Genomic DNA, 20,887 nt, shown 5'->3' with positions numbered 1-20,887 from the left:
AAGGCAGCTTATTTTTGGACTGAAGATGCTGACAAGTTGTCATTTCTGTTGCTGTGTGCTTTGTATCTACTTGTGTGGTAAAAGTAGCAAAGTGTGGGGGATTATGCAGTTAACATTTCATGATCACATCCTATTTAACAGTTTAAATTTTTATTGCCTTATGCTTCCTGCAAGAGTTCTCATATACCTTTCTTTATATGGGAACTGCGAAGTGGAGATAGAATCGTATTGTAAAAAGGAGTATTGGTGTATTTATTAAAGCAGGGTTCTACTCTGAAGAAGGAATTTATAAAAATAAGAGTTTAGGATTCTATCCAATGACTTCCAAATCAGTTTTGCTCATTGTACATAAAAAAGAAGTTGTGGAGATAAAAGCAGTAGAATTTCTAATGACCAGTCCAACAGAATCTGCTTGGAACATGGAAAAACGAGTCATGGCTAGTGTATTGCTATAGACAATAAAGGCCTAATAGACCAAATAGTGCCCTGAACTTTTGGAATGGGGAGTCCTGAAATTACTTTATTTTATGCTTTCAAATTTTTTTGCCTCTATTGGGGTTAAACAGGTGCGACTAAAGCACATTTTGAAATACGTGAGGTTTTGCTTCAGAGTGAAACTTAAGTTTGCTTAAGAATGTTTGTTCTAAAGTATGCTGATTTCTTCTGCTCCTTTCATAACAACCTTTACTTTGTGCTTCCTTAGCTAGACCTGTATTGATATTCAATCTGGCTTAGCCTTGTCTGCAATTATAGTGTGACCGATGCCATGACTGTAGTGCAAAATGTCCTCAAATAAAAATTCTGTTGAGGACGATGCCTTAAATATTAATTCTGTTGTGGATTTTGAGCTGGAAAAATTAAACATCCAGTCCTTCACAGAGCTGCAAGTAGTAAAATCATAGCTCTTCTTGTAAAATAGGTGAAGCTGGCTCTGATTATTCATGTAGTCAGAACTGCTGACCTTTTAACAGCATATAACTTTTGCTTAGTATAACTGCATTTTAAATATGTTTGGGAGTATTTTCTTGCTTTTCAAAGCTTGACAGGCCTATACCTTTCCCTGAGCCTGCTCATTTTCATTCCCATGCTACAAGTTGCTGCCCCTTCATTTGTTCAGCTTTGCCTCTGAAGACAGCATATCCTGTGGCTGCGCTCTGATGCTAATTTCACAGGATTGTGAAATGATCCTTAGAAACCAGGCAGTTAAGCAGAGCCAGTGTCTTGCCTATATTATTCCAAAATTCCTCATCTGTATAAACTAAATGATCAAAACTCTTCTCCCTCTCCCTCTGAGCTTGGATTTGTTAGGTAAAACAGCCCAAAATAAAATAGTGCTAAGGCTTTAATTTCATTACAAAATTTTCACCAACTAAAGCTTGTGCTATTCACGCATACCACCTACTTGTTCACATGCTGTATTCTGCCATTTTCAATTATTCTAGCAGAACTGCTTTCTACAGCTGTGCTGTAACTGATTCAGGAAACTGATCCAGGTTAAATATCTTTGGTTTTCAGACTTTGTTTGTTTGTTTGTTTGTTTTTTGGTTTGTTTTTTCTTTTTTCCTTTTTTTTTTTTTCTGTGGGATGGATCAATTCCCTAAAACAGTTCATTGTGCTGGCATCATAAAGGCTGGAAAAAAAATTGGGGCTATTGAAGGGAAGACAATTCAACCAAGAGGCATAACTGTTCATATTATTCCTGGTAGAGGAATATTCAGCTTGAAATCTTTCCTTTGAGAGCCATCCTTTCTGGATTAACCAGACACCACCTTCAACACCTGCAACGGGCAGGCTATTTTAACATCTAGAATGTTTCATAGCAAAGCTGACGATGAAGAAAAAAAAGCAATGTTAGTATATCTAGTCTGAATCACGGGGTATGCCTAGCTAACTCTAGAATAACAGAGGAATAAAGAATATACAATAAATTAATCTGTACAATTTAATGAGGATTTTTTAATATTCTTTTTAAACAGCTATAAATATGCATAGATTTAGTTGTTAATAATATTTATTTGTTAATTTTTTTCACTACATTATTTTTCTGGAAGTCAAGTATATATGCCCTGATAACATACTTTATCACTTTGCTTCCAATTTCTCTACCTTCCCCTCGCAGCAGCACAGGGGGAAGGGAATGGGGGTTCAGTCAGTTTACCATTACTGCTCTTCCTGACATGGAAGTCCAGGAACAAGATGTTCCAAAGTGAGCTTCCCATGGAGTTATGGACCTATTCGGGCTCAGTTCCCGGCTCCAGCATGGGGACATCCACGGGCTGCAGACTCACCCCCACTCTGGGGATCCACCCCCGCTCTGGCATTGAACGACTCTCAGGGTCCCAATTCCAGTCACACAGGCTCAACTTTTCTGCTCCAGTGTGGGGTCCTCCATGGCCTACACGTGGGTCTCTGCTTGGCTGATGAATCTCCATGGGCTGCAGGGGACTTTGTCTTCTCCTACTCCATTACGTAGAACGGGGTGTGGGTCTCTGTCTTTCCCTCTGGCAACGATGCTCTCTCTGTGTCTGTCTCTTTGTTTTGGCCAATGATCATCTTTTGTTCACGTAAACGTCCTCTCCTCCAGGTACCATACCTGCTTCTTTTCAGACAGTCCTTCCCCTCACAAACATGGATTCGCAGAGGTGTTTCTCTAGTGCTCATTGGCTCAGCCTGGGTTGGGGGTTCTCCGCCTTGGAGCGAGGGGAGCTTTTCGCTTTCACAAGGTGGCCCTTCCCGCACTACCAAAAAAACGGTCCCCCCCAACCAACACACACAAACCCAACACAAGTACAATTTGTCCAGGTTAAAGTTATCCAAGTATTTGGCCAGAATATGACTACCAAGTAAATCCTTTGAGGTTCTGCTTGATTATATTTATTATAGGTGTAATAGCTAAAAAATCGTATAGGTGATTTCAATTTCCAGATTTTTGAGCCATGAAAAGCTGAATTTATTTATTAAATTAACATTGAGGATTCTTCCTTTCTTTTCATTGTAGACACCAATGAATCAAGCCTCAACCCGATCTCACTGCATTTTCACTATTCACATCTCCAGCAAGGAACCTGGATCTGCAACTATTCGACGCTCCAAGTTACATTTAGTAGATCTCGCTGGTTCAGAGCGTGTTGCAAAGACTGGAGTTGGAGGCCACTTATTGACAGAAGCCAAGTATATCAACCTGTCATTACATTATTTGGAACAGGTAAAAATGGAATAGTGTGAAACATTTCCCTTTACTACATTGCAATTTAGCAATGTGTGATGCTTTGGAGAACTGGCTCACAATATTCAGGTAGTCTTAGGACTGTGTATTTATTACAGTTTTTTAAAATGCTTGAGTTGGTAGTTCTTAATTTGAAATAAAATATTTTAATTTAGAAAAAGCTTAACAATTAAAGAGTAAGGTTATAGTAGGTATACAGAGTAGTGTTGAAAAATAATTTTCTTGTTTTATTTGGAATACTAAACATATTTACAATATTGCATCTGTATTTATGCTAAAAATTTTCTTTGTTATCTTCACCCCTTCCACAGCTGGAATCAGGGTGTAGCACTCTAGAATCATTGAACTAAATTGATTGATTTTTATTTGGTTCAAGAGTTGAAGTATTAGGCTCTTCTCTCATTTATTGTTTTATTCCTTTCCCAATGTGAAACTTTGATCTCTCTGAGACAGGAGTTACCTTTGTTAATGTATTTATGGGGTAACTACCATAACTGGTTTTATACCAATAGGACTCATTTGCAATAATAATAAATCTCCACAATCTTTGTCATTCAGCTTTTGTTACTGAAAAAGGTTTATCTTTTCAATTTAAAGTATACTAAAATCTCTATTCTCTCTGCACTGTTGCTTTTTATTTTCCAATTTTGGAAAAGACAAATATTTAGAAAGTAGGTTCATCCTGACTAATTTTACTTAAAAAACAAACAAACAAACAAAAAAAAACAAACAAAAAACCCACAAAGAATGAGTATGACAGCGGTCGTGAATGGAAACTTTGAAGATTAAGCATTTCAGCAGAAAGGTTTGGTTGACAGAGTTGTTTTTAATTTTATTATTATTATTAGTAGTAGTAGTAGGGATTTTTTATTATTTTTCCTCCACTGAACTGATATAATTATTTTCTCTTCAGGACTAGAAAAATAAGATGTTACACCTTAGGATCCTCATAATTTCTGTGAATGTGATAAGTATGATGGTGAAGGATGTTCACACTAGCTAATATTTTCTTTTCTAATATATCTTTTTTTCTTTTCCACCAAGTTTATAGGCATTGTCTGTATTCCATAGCATTCCTTCCTTTCAGGTATTTCTTTTTGGCTTAGTATTTGTGCAATCGCTAAAAGACATTTATGCTTATTTATAAACACTTACTGCACATTAAATTTATGTCTCCTTGATCTCCTGTGATGCATTGTATTCTAATGCTGTAAAACTCCAAGGAAGGGTAAGAAACACCTAGCAATCAATGAAATCTATTTTGTGGATGCTGTGCTATTAAGTTGAAGTCATTGAAGATTTCAAGTGTGGATTTCAGACCTCATGTCTGTAACAGAAATGAAGTTCTTTCAGAGTTTGAATACATAATACTGTTTTCACAGTGCAGTAAACACTGTTGCTGTTGCCAGAAATTTGTTATTTTTATTTTTTTTTTACTTCTGCTGCAGCATACAGTACTTTTTCTTAAGGCTTCTTTAAAAACTTTTGGATACAACAATAGCGGGTCTGTGAGGCTGTCATTTAGTGAGAAATGAGAACAAGGCGGGAGGGGGGGGAATGCTTAACTCTGAAATTCAGATTTGTCCCTTTTAATTTATGCTCCAGTATATGTGTTATTTAGAAAAATTTAGAGTTGAGGAAATCAAGAGGGGAAAAAAAAACAAACCCCAGAAAATTTTGTGGGTGTCTCTATGTGAAAATTCTCTAAAATTACGATTAGGAAATATAAGTGATTCTTCTACTTACTGGAAAGAATATGTTTCATTTTTGTTTTGTATGTTTTTCTATTAACAAGATCAAATGTCTTAGATTTTATTTAATCTAATCAGAGATATTGCATCTGTCCAAAGAAGAAGCTTAAGGCACAGCAGGTGGCAGTCAGTCATTTACTATTACACTGAATTTTTCTCATACCTTCCATTTGTTTAAATTTTATCTTGAAATTAAATGTCTGTGATGATAGTGATTCTAAAATGCACCTCTTCAGAATCATGCAAATTGTGCTTAAGTTCCTTTTATTTGCTCTATGATTTTAATGTATTTTTAATGCAATATTGCATGAGCTTCTGTGAAGTTGAATTTAATAATCTGTGTAGTGTGTCTTGACATACTCAGGTCCGAAGTGCTTTAGAAGCGTAAAATACTAATGTTTTGTCGTACAACTTTTAACTACTATTATAAAATAAATACAGTTGGAGATAAACACATTGGATTCTGTCTGAGATTGCATATCATTAATAAAAATGTTTTCTAATACTGAACAAAAAACCAGTGAAGAGAGCAAAAAATATCTTTTTGTTCAGTGGGAATTGGGTCATTCAATTCTGACCTTGCAGTGAATAATATTAAAATACAAGTATTCCTCAAAATCACCTTATTTTCGTAGTCATGTATTTAGTTATCTACTGGTGTGTTAGTGTTGTGTTATGCCATTTCTGAACACCTTACATAACAAAATAATAATGTAAAATTATTTGTGTCGAGATACCAATGGGAACACAGTTCTGTGTTACCACACTTGGTCTACTTGTTAAATATCCACATTGTGCTAAGAAATCTTCAAATAAATCCGTTACACTTTTTCTCTAAGTGCCCTGTGTGTCTGGAGCTAAATTCCAGTGAGATAGTGTCATGCAGCTGATCTACGATGGCAGTAGGGACAATTCAGTTTTACTGTCCACAGCAATTTGATACATAGGTGCTCTTAAAAGTCCCTGCTACTGCATCTGGGTAGCTTTTGTTGTCCCTAAGAGGTAGTAGCATGCTCCAGAATTGCAACTCTGTGTGTGTGTGTGTGTGTGTGTGTGTGTGTGTGTGTGTGTGTAGATATTCCTTTCTGATAGGGTATCCTGGACCAAATTTAGAGTTACAAATTAATAGTGCTACAGCCACATGATTTGACACTGTAATGCAATTAGATCTATGTTTCCCCCAAAGTGACAGAAATCTAGAGAATGGAGAGAGTTATTTGTGAGTGCTGCTATGCTATTCTATGCTACTATATTTCATATAGAATGTAATTTTACAAAAGTGACAGTATTTCTGACAGCTTCTGTGTTTAAAAAATTCATTAGGTCTTAAAGTGTTTTTTTGTACCCACTCAAAACAAAACTTTCTGCCTTAAATTATGTTGATTGAAATCAGCATATTACAGTCTTGGTTCAGTAATATTATAAAGGCCTTTTAAGCTTAGACCTACCAGTATTTAAGAAAAACAAAACAAAACAAAAACCAATTCTTTTTTTATATCAAAAGGATAATAACACCTTCTTTTTGACCATGTCAAAATAGGACAATTTTCTGATTAGCACATTTGGTTGGCTGTTAGAAGATCCGAGTTCGAATCCAGTGCAGGTAGTCTCTGTCACTTTGCAAAAGAACATAATTTCCCCATCCTTCAGATTTCTCCTCTTTCTATTCCAGATTTCCTGATTGGATTGTAAAGATTGATTGAGGGATTTAAGTGACTTAAAGCCATCATATTCTGTGTTATGTCTCTGTCACGTGACTGTACAGTGGCTGCTGTGTCAGGAGAACTGATATGCTTTAAGCATAGCTTTCTAGTCCTAGTGTTGGTGGGTTCAAATTCTACCTGGGCTACAGACTTCCTGCATGAACTTCAGAAAAAATGAATTTCTGTATAACACAGTTCCCATTTGTAATGAAAACAGCATCTCTTCCCTCTGGGGCTTTTCCCATCTTGTCTATTCAGATTGTAGTCTCCGTGTGACAGAGACTGGGAGTGTGCTTATTAATGTATACGGTAGACTACTATGAGGTTTCTCTGCAATGCTATAAACTAGCAGATATATAACACATTTCCATCTAACAAGTTGTAGTATAAAAGCTTCAAAAACCTTGATCCAGGAATGAGTTTCCAAATTCCTTTAAAGATAGTAATTTTCATATTATGCATTCATCCCTCTCAGGGCTGCCAGTGTAAGATTTATAGTAATAACAAAATTTAGCTTTCTGAAGACCATTAAGATAAACTAATACGAACAAAAAAGTCGTTACTAAATTTTCTAAAATAACAATTTTCTTAAGTGCAGCGTAAACAAAATATATGCTGGTATGTAACATTTATTAAAGGAAAACCAACTCCTAATCATTTAGGATAGCTCGCACAACTCATATAGCCACAGTTTTTTAGTACAGTGCTTGGCCAGTTAACAGTTCAAATCCTTTGTATCACAACAGATCATGGGGTAATCTTGCTTTTTATTTAATAATGAATAGGTCACATAATGTAAAAAGTTGAGAAGCAAAACTGAGAATAGTAGGTGTACCATTTCCTTTTTGGCCAAGGCATATGTATTCTAAAATGAATTATTTCCTTCCAGCATAATAATCATGCACCCTTTTATTTGTTTCTTACTTTTCAAGGCATTTTCTCAGAAATAAATGTATTGACTCCTCAAAGAACCATGTGCTTTAAGAATGTGTAATTTTAAAAGCATACTTTAGCAAATATTAAGGATTTTTTCACTTGAATACTCTTCTTACTTTACTATTATGATAGGAAAAATACGAGGAAGATTTTTGAGTAAGTTCCTGTGATCTTAGGAAACTTTGTGGGTTTTAGTTTATTGTGTTCAGTTTCCATGTTGCTGAGAAGGCTGTAAAGCTAGGGTATGATAAAATTAAATTTACTTGGTCTTTCAATTTTTTATGCCAATCATTACTAGACATGTAAATATAGAAGTCTTTTCCATTTTTATTATTGTTTCAGGTAATAATTGCCCTTGCAGAGAAAAACCGATCCCACATTCCTTACCGAAACTCTATGATGACCTCAGTGCTAAGAGACAGTCTGGGGGGAAACTGCATGACTACCATGATAGCAACGCTCTCTATAGACAAAAGAAACATAGATGTATGTTATTTCCATCCATTTTCAACAAAAATGCTTTCACTTCTCTAAAGATCCTGCTCTTTTGACTTTTATTATGGTTTGCAATTCAAGTGTGTGTACTTTTATTCTTATGCTTAAAAAAAAAAAAAAAAAAAGCTTTAATTTTGTTTCCAGGAGATAATTTTATCAGTGGAAATTGCAGTAAGACATAGACAATTCCTTTAGGAAATGTGCTAGGCAATCTCAAGTCAAGGAGCAGTTAGGAAACAACTTGTACCTAGTAATGAACCTTTTTTTTGTTGGGTTGGTTTTTTTTTTAAAAAAAAAAGTAGTGTTTTCCTGATGAATAGACCTTTGAGTTATGAAAAGGCATTTCCAAGGAATTTTCCACAGGATATATTGGTAAGATCTATAAGTAGATTATGAAACACACTGAAAGCCTTGGCAGAACTTCTGTACACTTCTTTAAACTTGAGATTTCACTGAGTGTTATAGACAACTGGAGTGTTCATTAGAAGGAGAGGGCATTGGGTGGGATGATTTGAGATTTTTTGGTATTTTTTCAAATACTTTTATCTCCCTTCACCAATTTCCTGCACTGGAATTATATGTAGTGCTATTTTCTTCTCTTTGTTTACCTAAATATGTTGCTATGTGAATATGTAAAACTGTGCTCAGAGCCATTTATAATCTATTTATTTCCTGATTTTCCATAAGATCAAAGCATTCTAATGTGAATAAACAAGGAAAAAAACTATTAAAACTAAGACTTTTTTCTGAAATACAGTAAAAAACATTAGACTAAAACCATACTTCTTCTAGTTGAAGCTTTTTTTCGTTAGAAAATGGACTTTACTGTTAAATTAAAACAGATTGTTCAGACTTGTAAACATGTAATTGTGCAAGCGTGATGTCTGGTTACAAATGCAACTGGATAAAGTTTGTTCATGAATATTTTTTTAGGCATGTGAGATGATAGGCACCCTTTCATATATCAGTTCATCAGGTGTATGTATCTCACATTGCAATCTGGGTTTCTATTTTGAGAATATTTAGTCCAAGCAATTATCCAGAGTAGGCTTTCTTCTTCTTGCTTTAACATATACCGCCTACACAACAGAACTTCTTCTCCAAAAATATATTAAAAAGTCCCTACTCTGTTCCTCAAAATCTGATATGTACAAGCAATATTAGGATAGATGTTAAGTCAATTACTAAGCATTAGAAAATGTCAGAATTTGGATAGCTGCATAATTGAAGTTTGTAATTCTATGGATCATTATGCATAGTTATGTTTGGTTTGCTTTTTTTGTTTGTTTTTTTTTTCTTCCATTGAGTATACATTTCATTCACAGAGGAAGCACAAGACAAAATTGCCCCCAAGTAAGAAGTGAAGTGATATAATAAAAGCAACTTTCTTAAGGACCTAGCTTTCTCTCTTGCAACTAAAGCAATGAAGCAGACAATTCAAAGGACACTTTCATGATGTGAACAAATAGAATATTATCCTAGAGAACCAGATAATTTTCCTGATTCTACCGAAAAGTAGAAATATACAGCTTATGACATCACCTACATCACATTTTTTGTGCTAGCTTTGTGGAGTGCTTGAAAGAAGATGCTGATTCTGAATTGTAGATATATTAATTATTACAGCTGTGTCTGAAGTTGAATGGAAGCTGGTTTGAACAAAAAAAATCATTTAACAATCAAATATTTTTTGGTACTTTTGACTTCAGTTTCCCTTCTGTTAAGTCATTCCACCTACTTGCAGCAAAGCAATACCTAGAGGGTTAATTGATTAATTTTTGTGAAGCCGTCAGGTACTATAACAATAAGCATGGCACAAAAAATTATTAGGAAATTAGTAGCTCTCAGCTTTGATTTCCATTTTGATGGCATAGAATAAATAGATTGTAAGCTTACATACTGAACATTGAAAACTGAGTGGGTTAGCTACTCATTAATTTAACATACGCTTCACACTGAACAGGGCAAAGAGGTCTGGTGGAAATATATATGTGTACTGTACATATAATTGTACTTAATATACGTACAGAAATTAATTATAATCACATTAGCTGATTATCATAGCACAGGAACTGAACAGCAGAGGCAAACAGAGAGTCCAGCTAAGACTGTGTGCAGCTCTCTTAATTGTAAGGGCTTCCTTTTCTTTCCTTAAAAACTCTTGGATTCTTTGTGTATATATATTATGTCTTTGGCAATAAACACTAGTGTCTTTCATCATGTAACCCTGATTCAGATACCACCCTCTGAGCACAGAAGAGACAGAAGTCCTGGGGAAAAAGGAGTATATGTTCATATATTTAAATTGGTATTTTCCTATGTTGGAGTACTGAAAACTGAAAAATTACTTTGATACTGAAATACAAGTCTGTAGCAGTAGTAAAGTTCTCTTAATGTAGGGGTTGTGTGTCAATTCTTACATTTTAAATGCAGACTCACACATCTTAGAAAATTCTAGCATACAGCTTATCGAGCATCATTGGAACTTCTAAGACTACTGAATGATGTTTTATTCTTTGAGCCAACTGAGAACAATTGCTGGCTTTTTATTCATTAGGTAGATAAGTTCTTTGTCAGGGTCTGGCATGTAAATATCAGCTGATCTCAAAGGACAGAACAATACTTAGGGAGCCTCGATTTCATTCTGTGCCTTAGATAGGATGCACACTAGTTGTCATCACAACCTCAGTCTTTTGTCTTTTTTTTTTCTTTTTAATCTACCTTCCTGTCCTCCTGCACCTCATCGTAGCTCATCTGAAAGTTTTTTGTGTGGTATCATAGTTCTCCTGTATACCTCCTAGCTCCAAGTCTCATAGCTTGTTTCTTATTTGTCCTGGACTTCCACTCTTCTTCCCTTCATCTCTTTTCCCAGCTTCTTTTACATATGTTTCTCTAGTTCCATTTTCACCAAAATATTGGTTTTAGTTAGTTTTCTCATTTTCTCATAATTCAAAAGTTTTAACCTTTGGAATAGTATGGATTTCTTATCCTTTAATGCCAGCTGGGGACTGATTTGAAACACAGTTGATCAGGGGGTTGACTAAATCAATAAAGTATGTAATATGATTTGAAGGTTTTATGTGTCACTGTCATTAATATGCTAACCTAATTTCCCTTGAATATTGTTGGTTTGGCATATGAAATGGTAGATTAGATCTGTAAAATATACAGAAATCAGAAACTTAGTTTGATGACTTCATAAGCACTGTGTTCTATTTATTTGGTGCAAAGCTAACTGAAATTTTTCTTTTATCTCTCTTTTATTTTTTTTCTTCCAGGAATCTATATCAACCTGCAGATTTGCACAGCGAGTTGCTCTTATTAAGAATGAAGCAGTTCTTAATGAAGAAATTGACCCCAGATTGGTGAGAGTTGACTGGGGGCAGAGGGAAGGCAATTGCTTGTTTGAAGTTTTAGTAATCAATAGCAGTCAAATGGATGTTGAGGATTTTACTGAATCATACCATTAAATTGTTTTCAGATGGAAGTTCCAATTTTTTCTATAAAGTACCTACTATTTTTATTTTTTCTTTTGGACATAATTGTAATTAAATGGACCTTTATAAAACCTCTAAAGACTTTCTCAGCTCTTAAGGCATCTGAGGAGCAATGGTTACTTTCATTACCATCTGTGTTGCTTCTTTTAGGATGTTAGTTTCTAAGTCGTAGTCACAGATAATTGGCTGTCCCTAAAACTCTTAAAAAATCTACTAAGATTACTAGTCACTTGATGAAGGCATGCTGCTGCACTGAAACAGTTTGTGTATAAAGCTAAGAAACACATAGATACAGTAGTCCTTCCTTGAGATTGGTCCAAGGAACATTTTAGCTAGGAAGAAAGACCTCTATGAAGTTACTATCAGAAAAAAAGGAAAACAAGTAAATAGGATGTAGAAATAGGTTTTCCACACTAAAGCATTAGGCTGATGTTCACATCCCAAAGAGGAGCAGAGGAGCCCTGCGGAATGGACTTGGGACTTAGAAAGTACAGAGAAGGATAGAGGTAATAATCCACATTGGTAAAGCACAAAGCATTGCTACATAAAGAAACAAGTTTCTTCTTTTAAAGCATGTAACAAAAATGTACTTTATTTTTTTCATTTCAGTATTTGGTTAGTCTTCCCTTTGAAAGATTTTTCCTGCCTCTAGCTTGTTACATACAAGATTTGTTTGGCAATGTGCTCTGTAATACATTCTATTATATTAGAGATGCCTTTGTTATTTTATTTAATGTAATTTTTTGTATTACCTGGAATTTTTTTTTCCTTTGTAAACATTAAGTACACCTATTAACGATTGATTAATTCAATATAGTATTGCAGATAGCTACTGGATCAGCTGGGTTTCATGGTATATATAGAGATATTTTCTGATATGGGAAACGTTTGACTAAGGTGACTCTAGTCAGGCCAAAGCTGCATATACGGATATAATGAAGAAAGAACTATGGATGCATTTCAACATACCCTGTGTCTCTGTGACAGAGACATCAGATGAAAAATAAGTTCAAGTTAAGCTATTATATTATTCTGTTTATGTATAAACAGACAACATTTAAAACAAAGTTTTTAACAACAGAATTATAAATTTGAACTGTAGCTTTTCACCTCTAAAGAATATATAATCTGAATGAAATATTCGCATTTCAGTGTTCCTGTATGTTTCTGTGATATACTAATCACATAATAATTCTTTTTAATGGCAAAAATTATTACTATACGTCTAATTTTCTTAGGACTAATTTGGAATTACAAGTTTTATGGATTTTGTTCTCATATGTCCTCCTGAACTGGATAGGAAATGCTTTCCTCTTGACTGCTACACTGCAGAATGCTAGATTATATAACGCAAGAAGGGTTTGTTGTCTAAAAAACAGGGCATTAAATGGTTGATTAATTCATTCATTGTTACTTGATGGTAATTTACATATTTCAGTTACTGATAGTGATTTTGTTTTTATTTTTTCTTGTCCTTGAATTTCAAAGGGATAGGAGATTCTTGTCAGTCTTTCTGCTGTTTCTTTTTTTTTTTCTTTTTTTTCCCCGAAACAATTTCTAACAGTAAGAGAATCACAAAAACAAACAAACAACAAAAAAATCTGCCAATAAATAAATAAATTTTTAAAAACCCAGAAAAACCTAGTAGGCACAGAACTACTTCTTAATTTCTTTCTGTCCGTCCTTTTTTTTTTTTTCTTTTTCTTTCTTATGTAGACTTTACAGTAGCAAATCATGCAAAACATTGCTTCCATGGGTACAGAAGCCTTTGGTTGAGGTGCAACACATGCAGGCTCCTGAGCATTTACTACATCCTGTGGAGCTATACTCCCCAAGTTTGATATGTTTCACTCTGCAGGATCATTTAGCAAGTAAAGCAAAAGTGGACCTGTGAAAGTTAGAAAACCATCCCCTCTTGTGGAAAAGGCAGGGGAACATAGGTACCTAGACTTCATATGGCTCTGAGCTCATCATGTAATTCGTTCCCCATCTTAACTACCTAAAGTATATTCCCAGGGTGAAACCTGATTATTCAGTAAGGTGCTGGACTTACAATTCTTTTCCATAAAATCAAATGCTATTTATTTGCAGTATTTTTCATCTATAAGTTAAATGCATGCTTTATAAAGGGAATGCATATTATCTCTTGATAGATCTGAGTTATGTCTGACTGTTGTGTAAACTTTATTCATCATAATGGACTTCTCTCATTCATGACCAAAGGATTTGGTTTAAGAGAAGATAAAACTGTTCAGGCTGAATTAAATCTAATCTCCTCTGGTATTCATTTAAAAATAAAAATGAAAATATTATGCTTCTGTAGATTTTTGTTTGTCTTAACAATACTTGAAAATCATTCTTTTATCCATATCCTGAAAATGGTATTTCTGTTGTTGTCAGATTGAGGTTAATCATGCTAACAAATTTGAACATTGTACAGGGATGATAGCTTTTTTATACTCCAACCCCAAATTTTATTTTACTGTCTCAGAAATTGGCACAGACTACATCAGAGTGTGACACCAGAGTGAGACAACCTAAGATCAGGTTAAAATATTTGACCTGCAATATTCTTGAAGCACTCTTACAACATCTGTAATTGACAGGTCACCACCTTAACAGATTCTTAAATAAAATATTGTAAGTTATCCTTTCATACTTTATCATAACAAATGTGTTACCAGTAAGTTTAGAGTTAAAAGAAATAATCATATGTATGTTTAGAATATTTTGATTTTTAAAGTAAAAATACCCATTCAAAGTTTAGGAAGAGATGATTAAATTTAAACATTAAAAGAAATACAAATGTTTAAAGGAATTTTAACATCCAGTGAAAATACATCAACAATTTCAACAATCTTATTTCTAGAAAGTGAATGCTATCAAGAATAATTCATTCATTATCCATGATCTGGATGAGGGGATTGAGTGTGCCCTCACTAAGTTTGCAGATGACACCAGGTTGAGTGGCAGTGCGGATCGACTTGAAAGTAGGAAGGCTCTGCAGAGGTAGCTGGACAGGCTGGATTGATGGGCTGAGGCCAGTGGCATAAAGTTCAACAATGCTAAGTGCCAGGTCTTGCACCTGGGTCACAAAAAACCCCATGCAACGCAACAGGCTTGGGGAAGAGTGGCTAGAAAGCTGCCTGGCAGAAAAGGACCTGGGAGTACTGGTCAATAGGTGGCTGAACATGAGCCAGCAGTGTGCCCAGGTGGCCAAGAAGGCCAACAGCATCCTGGTCTGTGTCAGAAATAGTGTGGCCAGCAGGACTAGGGAAGTGATCCTCCTGCTGTACTCTGCACTGGTGAGGCTGCACCTTGAATATTGTGTCCAGTTTTGGCTCCTTACTCCAGGAAAGACATTGAGGTGCTGGAGTGTATCCAAGGAAGGGCAACAAAAATGATGAAGGGGCTGGAGAACAAGTCTTACAAGGAGCAGCTGAGGGAGCTGGGGTTGTTTAGCCTGGAGAAAATGAAGCTGAGTGGGTACCCTATTGCTCTCTACAACTAACTGAAAGGAGGTTGTAGAGAGGTGGGAGTCGCTCTCTTCTCCCAGGTAACAAGCAGTAGAATGAGAGGAAAAGGCCTCAAGTTGTGCCAGGGGAGGTTTAGATTGGATATTAAGGAAAGCTTCTTCACCAGAAGAGTTGTCAAGTATTGGAACAGGCTTCCCAGGGAGGTGGTGGAGTCACCTTTGCTGGTGGTATTTAAAAGACAGGTAGACAAAGTGCTTAAGGACAGTTTAGAGGTGGATTTGGTAGTGTTAGGTTTATGGTTGGACTCAATGATCTTAAAGCTCTTCTACAACCACTATGATTCTAAGTTCTATTTTTCCTTGGAAACATTCTTCTGTTGGAAACTTATTTTGCACATGGAATAAGTGTACTTATATCCATCTACAAATATCATTGAACTCCTGGCACATTTCAGCTCTTATAAGGCAATGCATCATTAAAATGATCAGTCATAAAGTATCCAAGAACTTGCTCATTCATGTTTTAGGGTTTTGCATATTGTCCCTGCTTCTTAGAATCTGGCCTTGGGAAGCTAATGATTCATAAAATATAGTTTTGTACAGGCATTTTTTTTCCAAAAATACAGGCTCCAATAGTGAGCTATTAGAATTTAAATATATAGTATAGTTCTCCAAGTCACTTTGTCAATCATTACTATTCATTAATGCAGTTTAATTTCATATGCTGATTTGTACTATTAATTTGCTTTTAGCAACTGATACATCCTACAATTATAGTATGCTGTAATTCTAATAAGAGTGGAATGTTAGATGAAAAAAAAAGAGAAAAGTTAAGATTAAAATACTAAGGTATCGTTTTCTAATATCTGTTTCTAAAGTGAAGGTAAAAAACCCCCACTTCTGGTGTGTGTTTGTCCTTTCTCTAACAAAGACTTCAGTTCTATTTTGAATGTATTTTCATTACTAACAGGCAAAACTCATGAGTCAGAAAGCTCTTTTTATTTCTATGGAAAATTATTTTTCTCTTTTGCAAATAATCTTTTGAACTCTTTCTGTATAGCCATGTCTTCTAACATGTGGAATTTGCCGTGTTTGGAAGACTTTTCTTGTTTTTATAAATGGAAAAGGAAAAAAAGTACTTGGTGTGTTTAAGGCATTTCGACTGTTTGTTTTTTTTTAAAAAGATGTTTTTTTGAAAAAAAGAGAAAACCAAAGTATCATGTTTCCCTAAACTCAGCCTTCTAATGCAAAAATTATAAGCTATTTATTAATTTGTAGGTGATGCTTGGTTTATGCCTTGCTATTTACAGATGATTGTCCAGCTGAAAAAGGAGATCCAGGAGTTGAAGGATGAGCTGGCACTGGTGACTGGCAAGCAAAGAACGTCAGAGCTTTCACAAGAAGAGCTACTTCAGTAATGGTTTACATTGTTTTCATTTACTTCTTTTGCGGAGATACTTTTCATCAGTTTCTTCATTGGCATAAATATTCAAGATCATCTCAGATTTTTAAACTTCTCTGAGTGAAAAATACAGTGAAGATAGGTGCCAGGTTAAAAAAACTGTATGAGGCTGCTGGCTGTGTTTTTGCAGCCTTAGCTTTGAGGAAGTGAAGTGAAGTAAACGCAAAGGGTGGGAATGCCTGTCAGATGCCAGGCAAAAAGAAGTATAAAAAACCAGTCTCTCTCAAAACTAAATATATGAACTGAGTAGAATTCAAGAAATATTATTTGTGCTGAGAAGTATTCTGCTGCAGTGTTAGTCTGACATAGGCCAAGAGAAATCTTGCATTTCTGATACATGATTAACCAATGTCTTAAAACCCAATTTTTTTTTAATTTTCTTTTTTTACTGAGCATGCTATTGAAACTGCATTATTAATTCACATAAGTGTTGTAACATCTTACAGCTTTTTGTAACAAATCAGTACAGCATATAAGAACTTTTGGTGTATAATGTAGAAATATTTACCTAGGTCTAAATATTAACAATAACTAAATTCAATTCTCAGTTTTGAAAAAGTAATTGATTCTGTAGGATGGACGTATTTAATCTCTGCACTTCATATGTGTAAAGTCGTAACTACCTAGACATTTTGTTTGGTTAGTATGTTAATGGTAACTAAGTTGAAGCTGTCAGAATTTTTAGTCTTATTTTAAATTCTCTTGGAACTGGTCCAGAAGAAAACTAATATTGCTAACAATTTTTCCTGACATCCAGGAGATTCTGGAGACATGAGGACGAGCTGCTACCTTGAACCTTGAGTATCTCATGTAGATTGTTGTCATTCTTAATTCTTGGTTTTTATTGTTTTGTTTTGTTTTAATTCAGAAACTAAATGATATCCATATCAGAGGTGAGGAGCTAGATAGCATTATGCATGTATTTCTTTTAGACCATTAATTTTCAGCATAGGCAGTTACTGGTATAATCTTCTAACCAGAAAGATCCTCTCTGGTCCTACTGGGTTAATATTTATTTATCCTTCTGCCCAAAAGTATGGGAGTGAAATGCACCAAGAATGTTACAGGGGAGCACTGCATGTGACAAAATCAAACCATAGAAAGAAAATGAAAGGAACAACAAGAACAGACAATTAAATGCACTTTTTAGCTAGTTTCTTTTTAACCTGACAGCACTAGTCCTTCAGAAGATGAGGACTGTCAGTGACTCTATTCAGATATGCTTAAATAATCTATATATTAATTTTAAAATGTACTTTCCTAAAATCATTGTAAAAATCTGTTACATGAATTTTTCCACTGTAGTCTTGTTTACTGTTTAGTTTGTATAGGGAAACTGCATCTTTGGAAATCATAGCAGCCTTCCAGTACCTGAGGGGGATCTACAGGAAGTCTGAGGAGGGACTTTTTACAAGGGCAGGTAGCGATAGAACAAGGGGTAATGGCTTTAAACTGGAAGAGGATAAATTTAGATTAGATATTAGGAAGGAATTCTATACTGTGAGGGTGGTGAGACACTGGAACAGGTTGCCCAGAGAAGTTGTGGCTGCCCCCTCCCTGGAAGTGTTCAAGGCCAGGTTGGATGAGGCTTTGAGCAACCTGGTCTAGTGGAAGGTGTCCCTGCTCATAGCAGAGGATTGGAAATAGATGATCTTTGAAGTCCCTTCCAACCCAAACCATTCTATGATAATTCAATCTTTTTTTTAAACAGTTCAGTGGGGGGAAATGTCAAGTGTCAGGTTTTATTAATTTTGCTTTGGTATGTGTTCTTTCAAGCAGAGTCTTCACAGGTAAACAACAACATCAGTTAGTCAACTGATGCTGACTAACACCCAAATGAAAGTATAATGAAATTATAGTATAAAAATCCACTACTTCAATATAAATATCTTTCTATGGTTTTTGAACACATATACATTTTGAGCTTGCTTTCTTATGGCAATAATATTTGTGACCATGCTGATTTATATCTGGCTGAGTCTCCTTTCCATAAATATACTGAGCATTTATGAAAATCAACAGATAGCATCTAATTGTTCTGACTCCAGTTAGAGTCTATGAATGCATATTACAGCAACTCTTTATGACAATTCTGTTTATTGAGACTGACCATCTGAGTTTGGAGCTACTCATTATCTGGAGAGTTTGTTCACATTAAAGAATAAATATACAAGTGAGTAGTCCGAACAGAAATATTGACCTGGATAAGGGCTGATAAAATAATGATTTCCTGTTGCTAGAAAATATCTATGTTGCGGTTTGCATCTAGTTTTGCATCTATAATGAAATGTAAATAACATTACTTATCAGGAGACATGTGGATCAGATTGTTATAACAGACAGAACAGGAAAAGAAACGTGGTATAGGTGATAAATCAACATACTGTGTTGCACTTCATTTGATGTTGCCACCCAAGAATGGTTCTTAGGGGAGTGGTGCTGTAAGGGATTCCAGACAAAATAACCTTTTTTTAATATGCCTAGACAGGAAATTATAATTAGGGACATGATGATTTCAAATAGTATTTAGATATTTCTGCTTAGTTAGGATATCTTTTATTTAAAATTAAATAAACTGGATCTCAGCATGGATATATATGTGTGTTTATATATAAACAGTCCAAATTTATATAGTTCTTTTCAAATTCTTTAACAAGTCTTACTGTGCTTCATTTTATTACAAATAAGGTAATTAAATAGTAAGGAGAAGTGTTACTAAATTCATTTTCAGAAAAAATTGATGTGTTTTAATTCTTCTTATTCTGATTCATTATACATATTTCAAGGGAGGTCAGAGCAGTATTAATCTTCTGAAATCATTCTGTGCCAATTTTTCTATTTATTCTTTGATTCTGAACACAGATGATCAAAGGTACAAAACATGTAAATCAAAAAACTCCATGCCCTGAGTACATATTTATTTCATTTTCTCTGCACAAGTCTTTATCTGAGGCACTTTTCAATAGAAGATGGATGCCAAAATGAAACTGAGTCCAGTGGTATATATGTGTAGATCCAATAATATTTTTTTAGTCTAATAAAATGGCTGTGGCAATACATAGGTTTTTTGCTCTCTGCATATGTTGCAGGAAATAAATGTTAGTGATCACCTTGGAAATAAGCTTTATTATGTTAAAATGATATTTTGTACATTTCTTGACTTACTAAGTCAAGAAATGCCAAACATTTCTTACAATAATGAGCTTCATTCCGCTTGTTTACTTTCAGGGCATTACAGATTAAATTAGTGGGCTACTCAATGCAGTTAAAATTGCTCAGTGTTTGAGGTTAGTATCTGAATAAACTGTAGTTCATTCTTCATTGTTATTTGTTTTTTTTCTCACTTAAATCAGAGAAGTGTCTTCAGGGATTACTTTTTATTATTATCATTATTATTATTATTCATTTAATGGAAGGAAAAAAAAATTGGTCAAATAGGCTTTCCTCACAACCACTACAATGTCACATTGTCATTTACTAAGTTTAAAACAAAATGGAAAACAAATGCTCTTAACTTTTCTTGTGAATACTAAACTATGTGAATGCTATCATACAACACAACTTATCGGTTCTGCGAACAAAGCTACAGCTGCCTGGAATTCTTACTTCAGAATTCTGTGTTAAATGGTAACCATTTACATTACTGTGTCATATTTTTTACTTTATTATTTTAATCTCATAAATCTTAAACATACATTAATTCTGCTGCTCTCATTTTGTTTATTTAAAAAGCACAACAAAAAAAAAATCAGCTAGACTACATAAGTGGTTCAGGACATAGTTCATAAAGTGCTTCCAAAATCTGAATTGCTTGCTTTGAATCCTGCTGTCTACTTCTTCAGCTGTAAAGGGCTGATCTCTAAATATTTCTTTGAGCTGGAGAATTAGTTTCTTGTTTAGGGAAAAAACAAAACAAAACACCAAACCAACACTTTGGACTATTTTTTAAAAATATAGAAAATCACATCATACATCCAAAATAGAAGGAAATTGTATTCTCACAGGCTTCTGTATTATGCTTTAGAATAGAATTAAAAACAATTCAAATTTTTATTTTATTTTATTTTGTTTTATTTTTTTTTTGTGAGAGGCATGCCAAAAGTAAAAGGGAGAGTCCTTTTTGTTTGAATCATTTGGGGTTGGTTTTTTTGGGTTTTGCAGAGGAGGGGTAGGGTTTTTGAGTTTTGTTGGGGTTTTTTGTTATAAATGAGCTCACTAGCAATTTACAATGTGTGCCCAGAAAGTCAGGATTTCAAATCAAAGTCCTGTGTTCCAGAGCACCCACGCTTCCAGAGCCTTTGCCAGTTGGAATTCTCTAGGAACAGGACCGGAAGTACTGGCT

General features: G+C 34.7%; 1 protein-coding gene across 1 annotated transcript in view; it reads left to right on the top strand.

Moving 5' to 3' along the window:
- LOC104518225 (kinesin-like protein KIF6) overlaps positions 1-20,887 on the top strand; it is a gene marked incomplete at its 5' end in the record, with an annotated part of 70,408 nt that overhangs the window by 36,389 nt on the left and 13,132 nt on the right. The window contains 4 exons of the mRNA XM_010164466.2: positions 2,999-3,205; positions 7,959-8,102; positions 11,390-11,476; positions 16,394-16,497. Coding sequence (XP_010162768.2) covers positions 2,999-3,205; positions 7,959-8,102; positions 11,390-11,476; positions 16,394-16,497 — 542 coding nt within the window. The remainder of the gene's footprint in view (positions 1-2,998; positions 3,206-7,958; positions 8,103-11,389; positions 11,477-16,393; positions 16,498-20,887) is intronic.

Source organism: Antrostomus carolinensis, unplaced genomic scaffold (assembly GCF_000700745.2).
Source record: "Antrostomus carolinensis isolate BGI_N321 unplaced genomic scaffold, ASM70074v2 scaffold10933, whole genome shotgun sequence".
Taxonomy (NCBI): Eukaryota; Metazoa; Chordata; class Aves; order Caprimulgiformes; family Caprimulgidae; genus Antrostomus; species Antrostomus carolinensis.
Note: the sequence above shows the minus strand (reverse complement) of the source record. Positions and strands in the feature narration are given on the sequence as shown.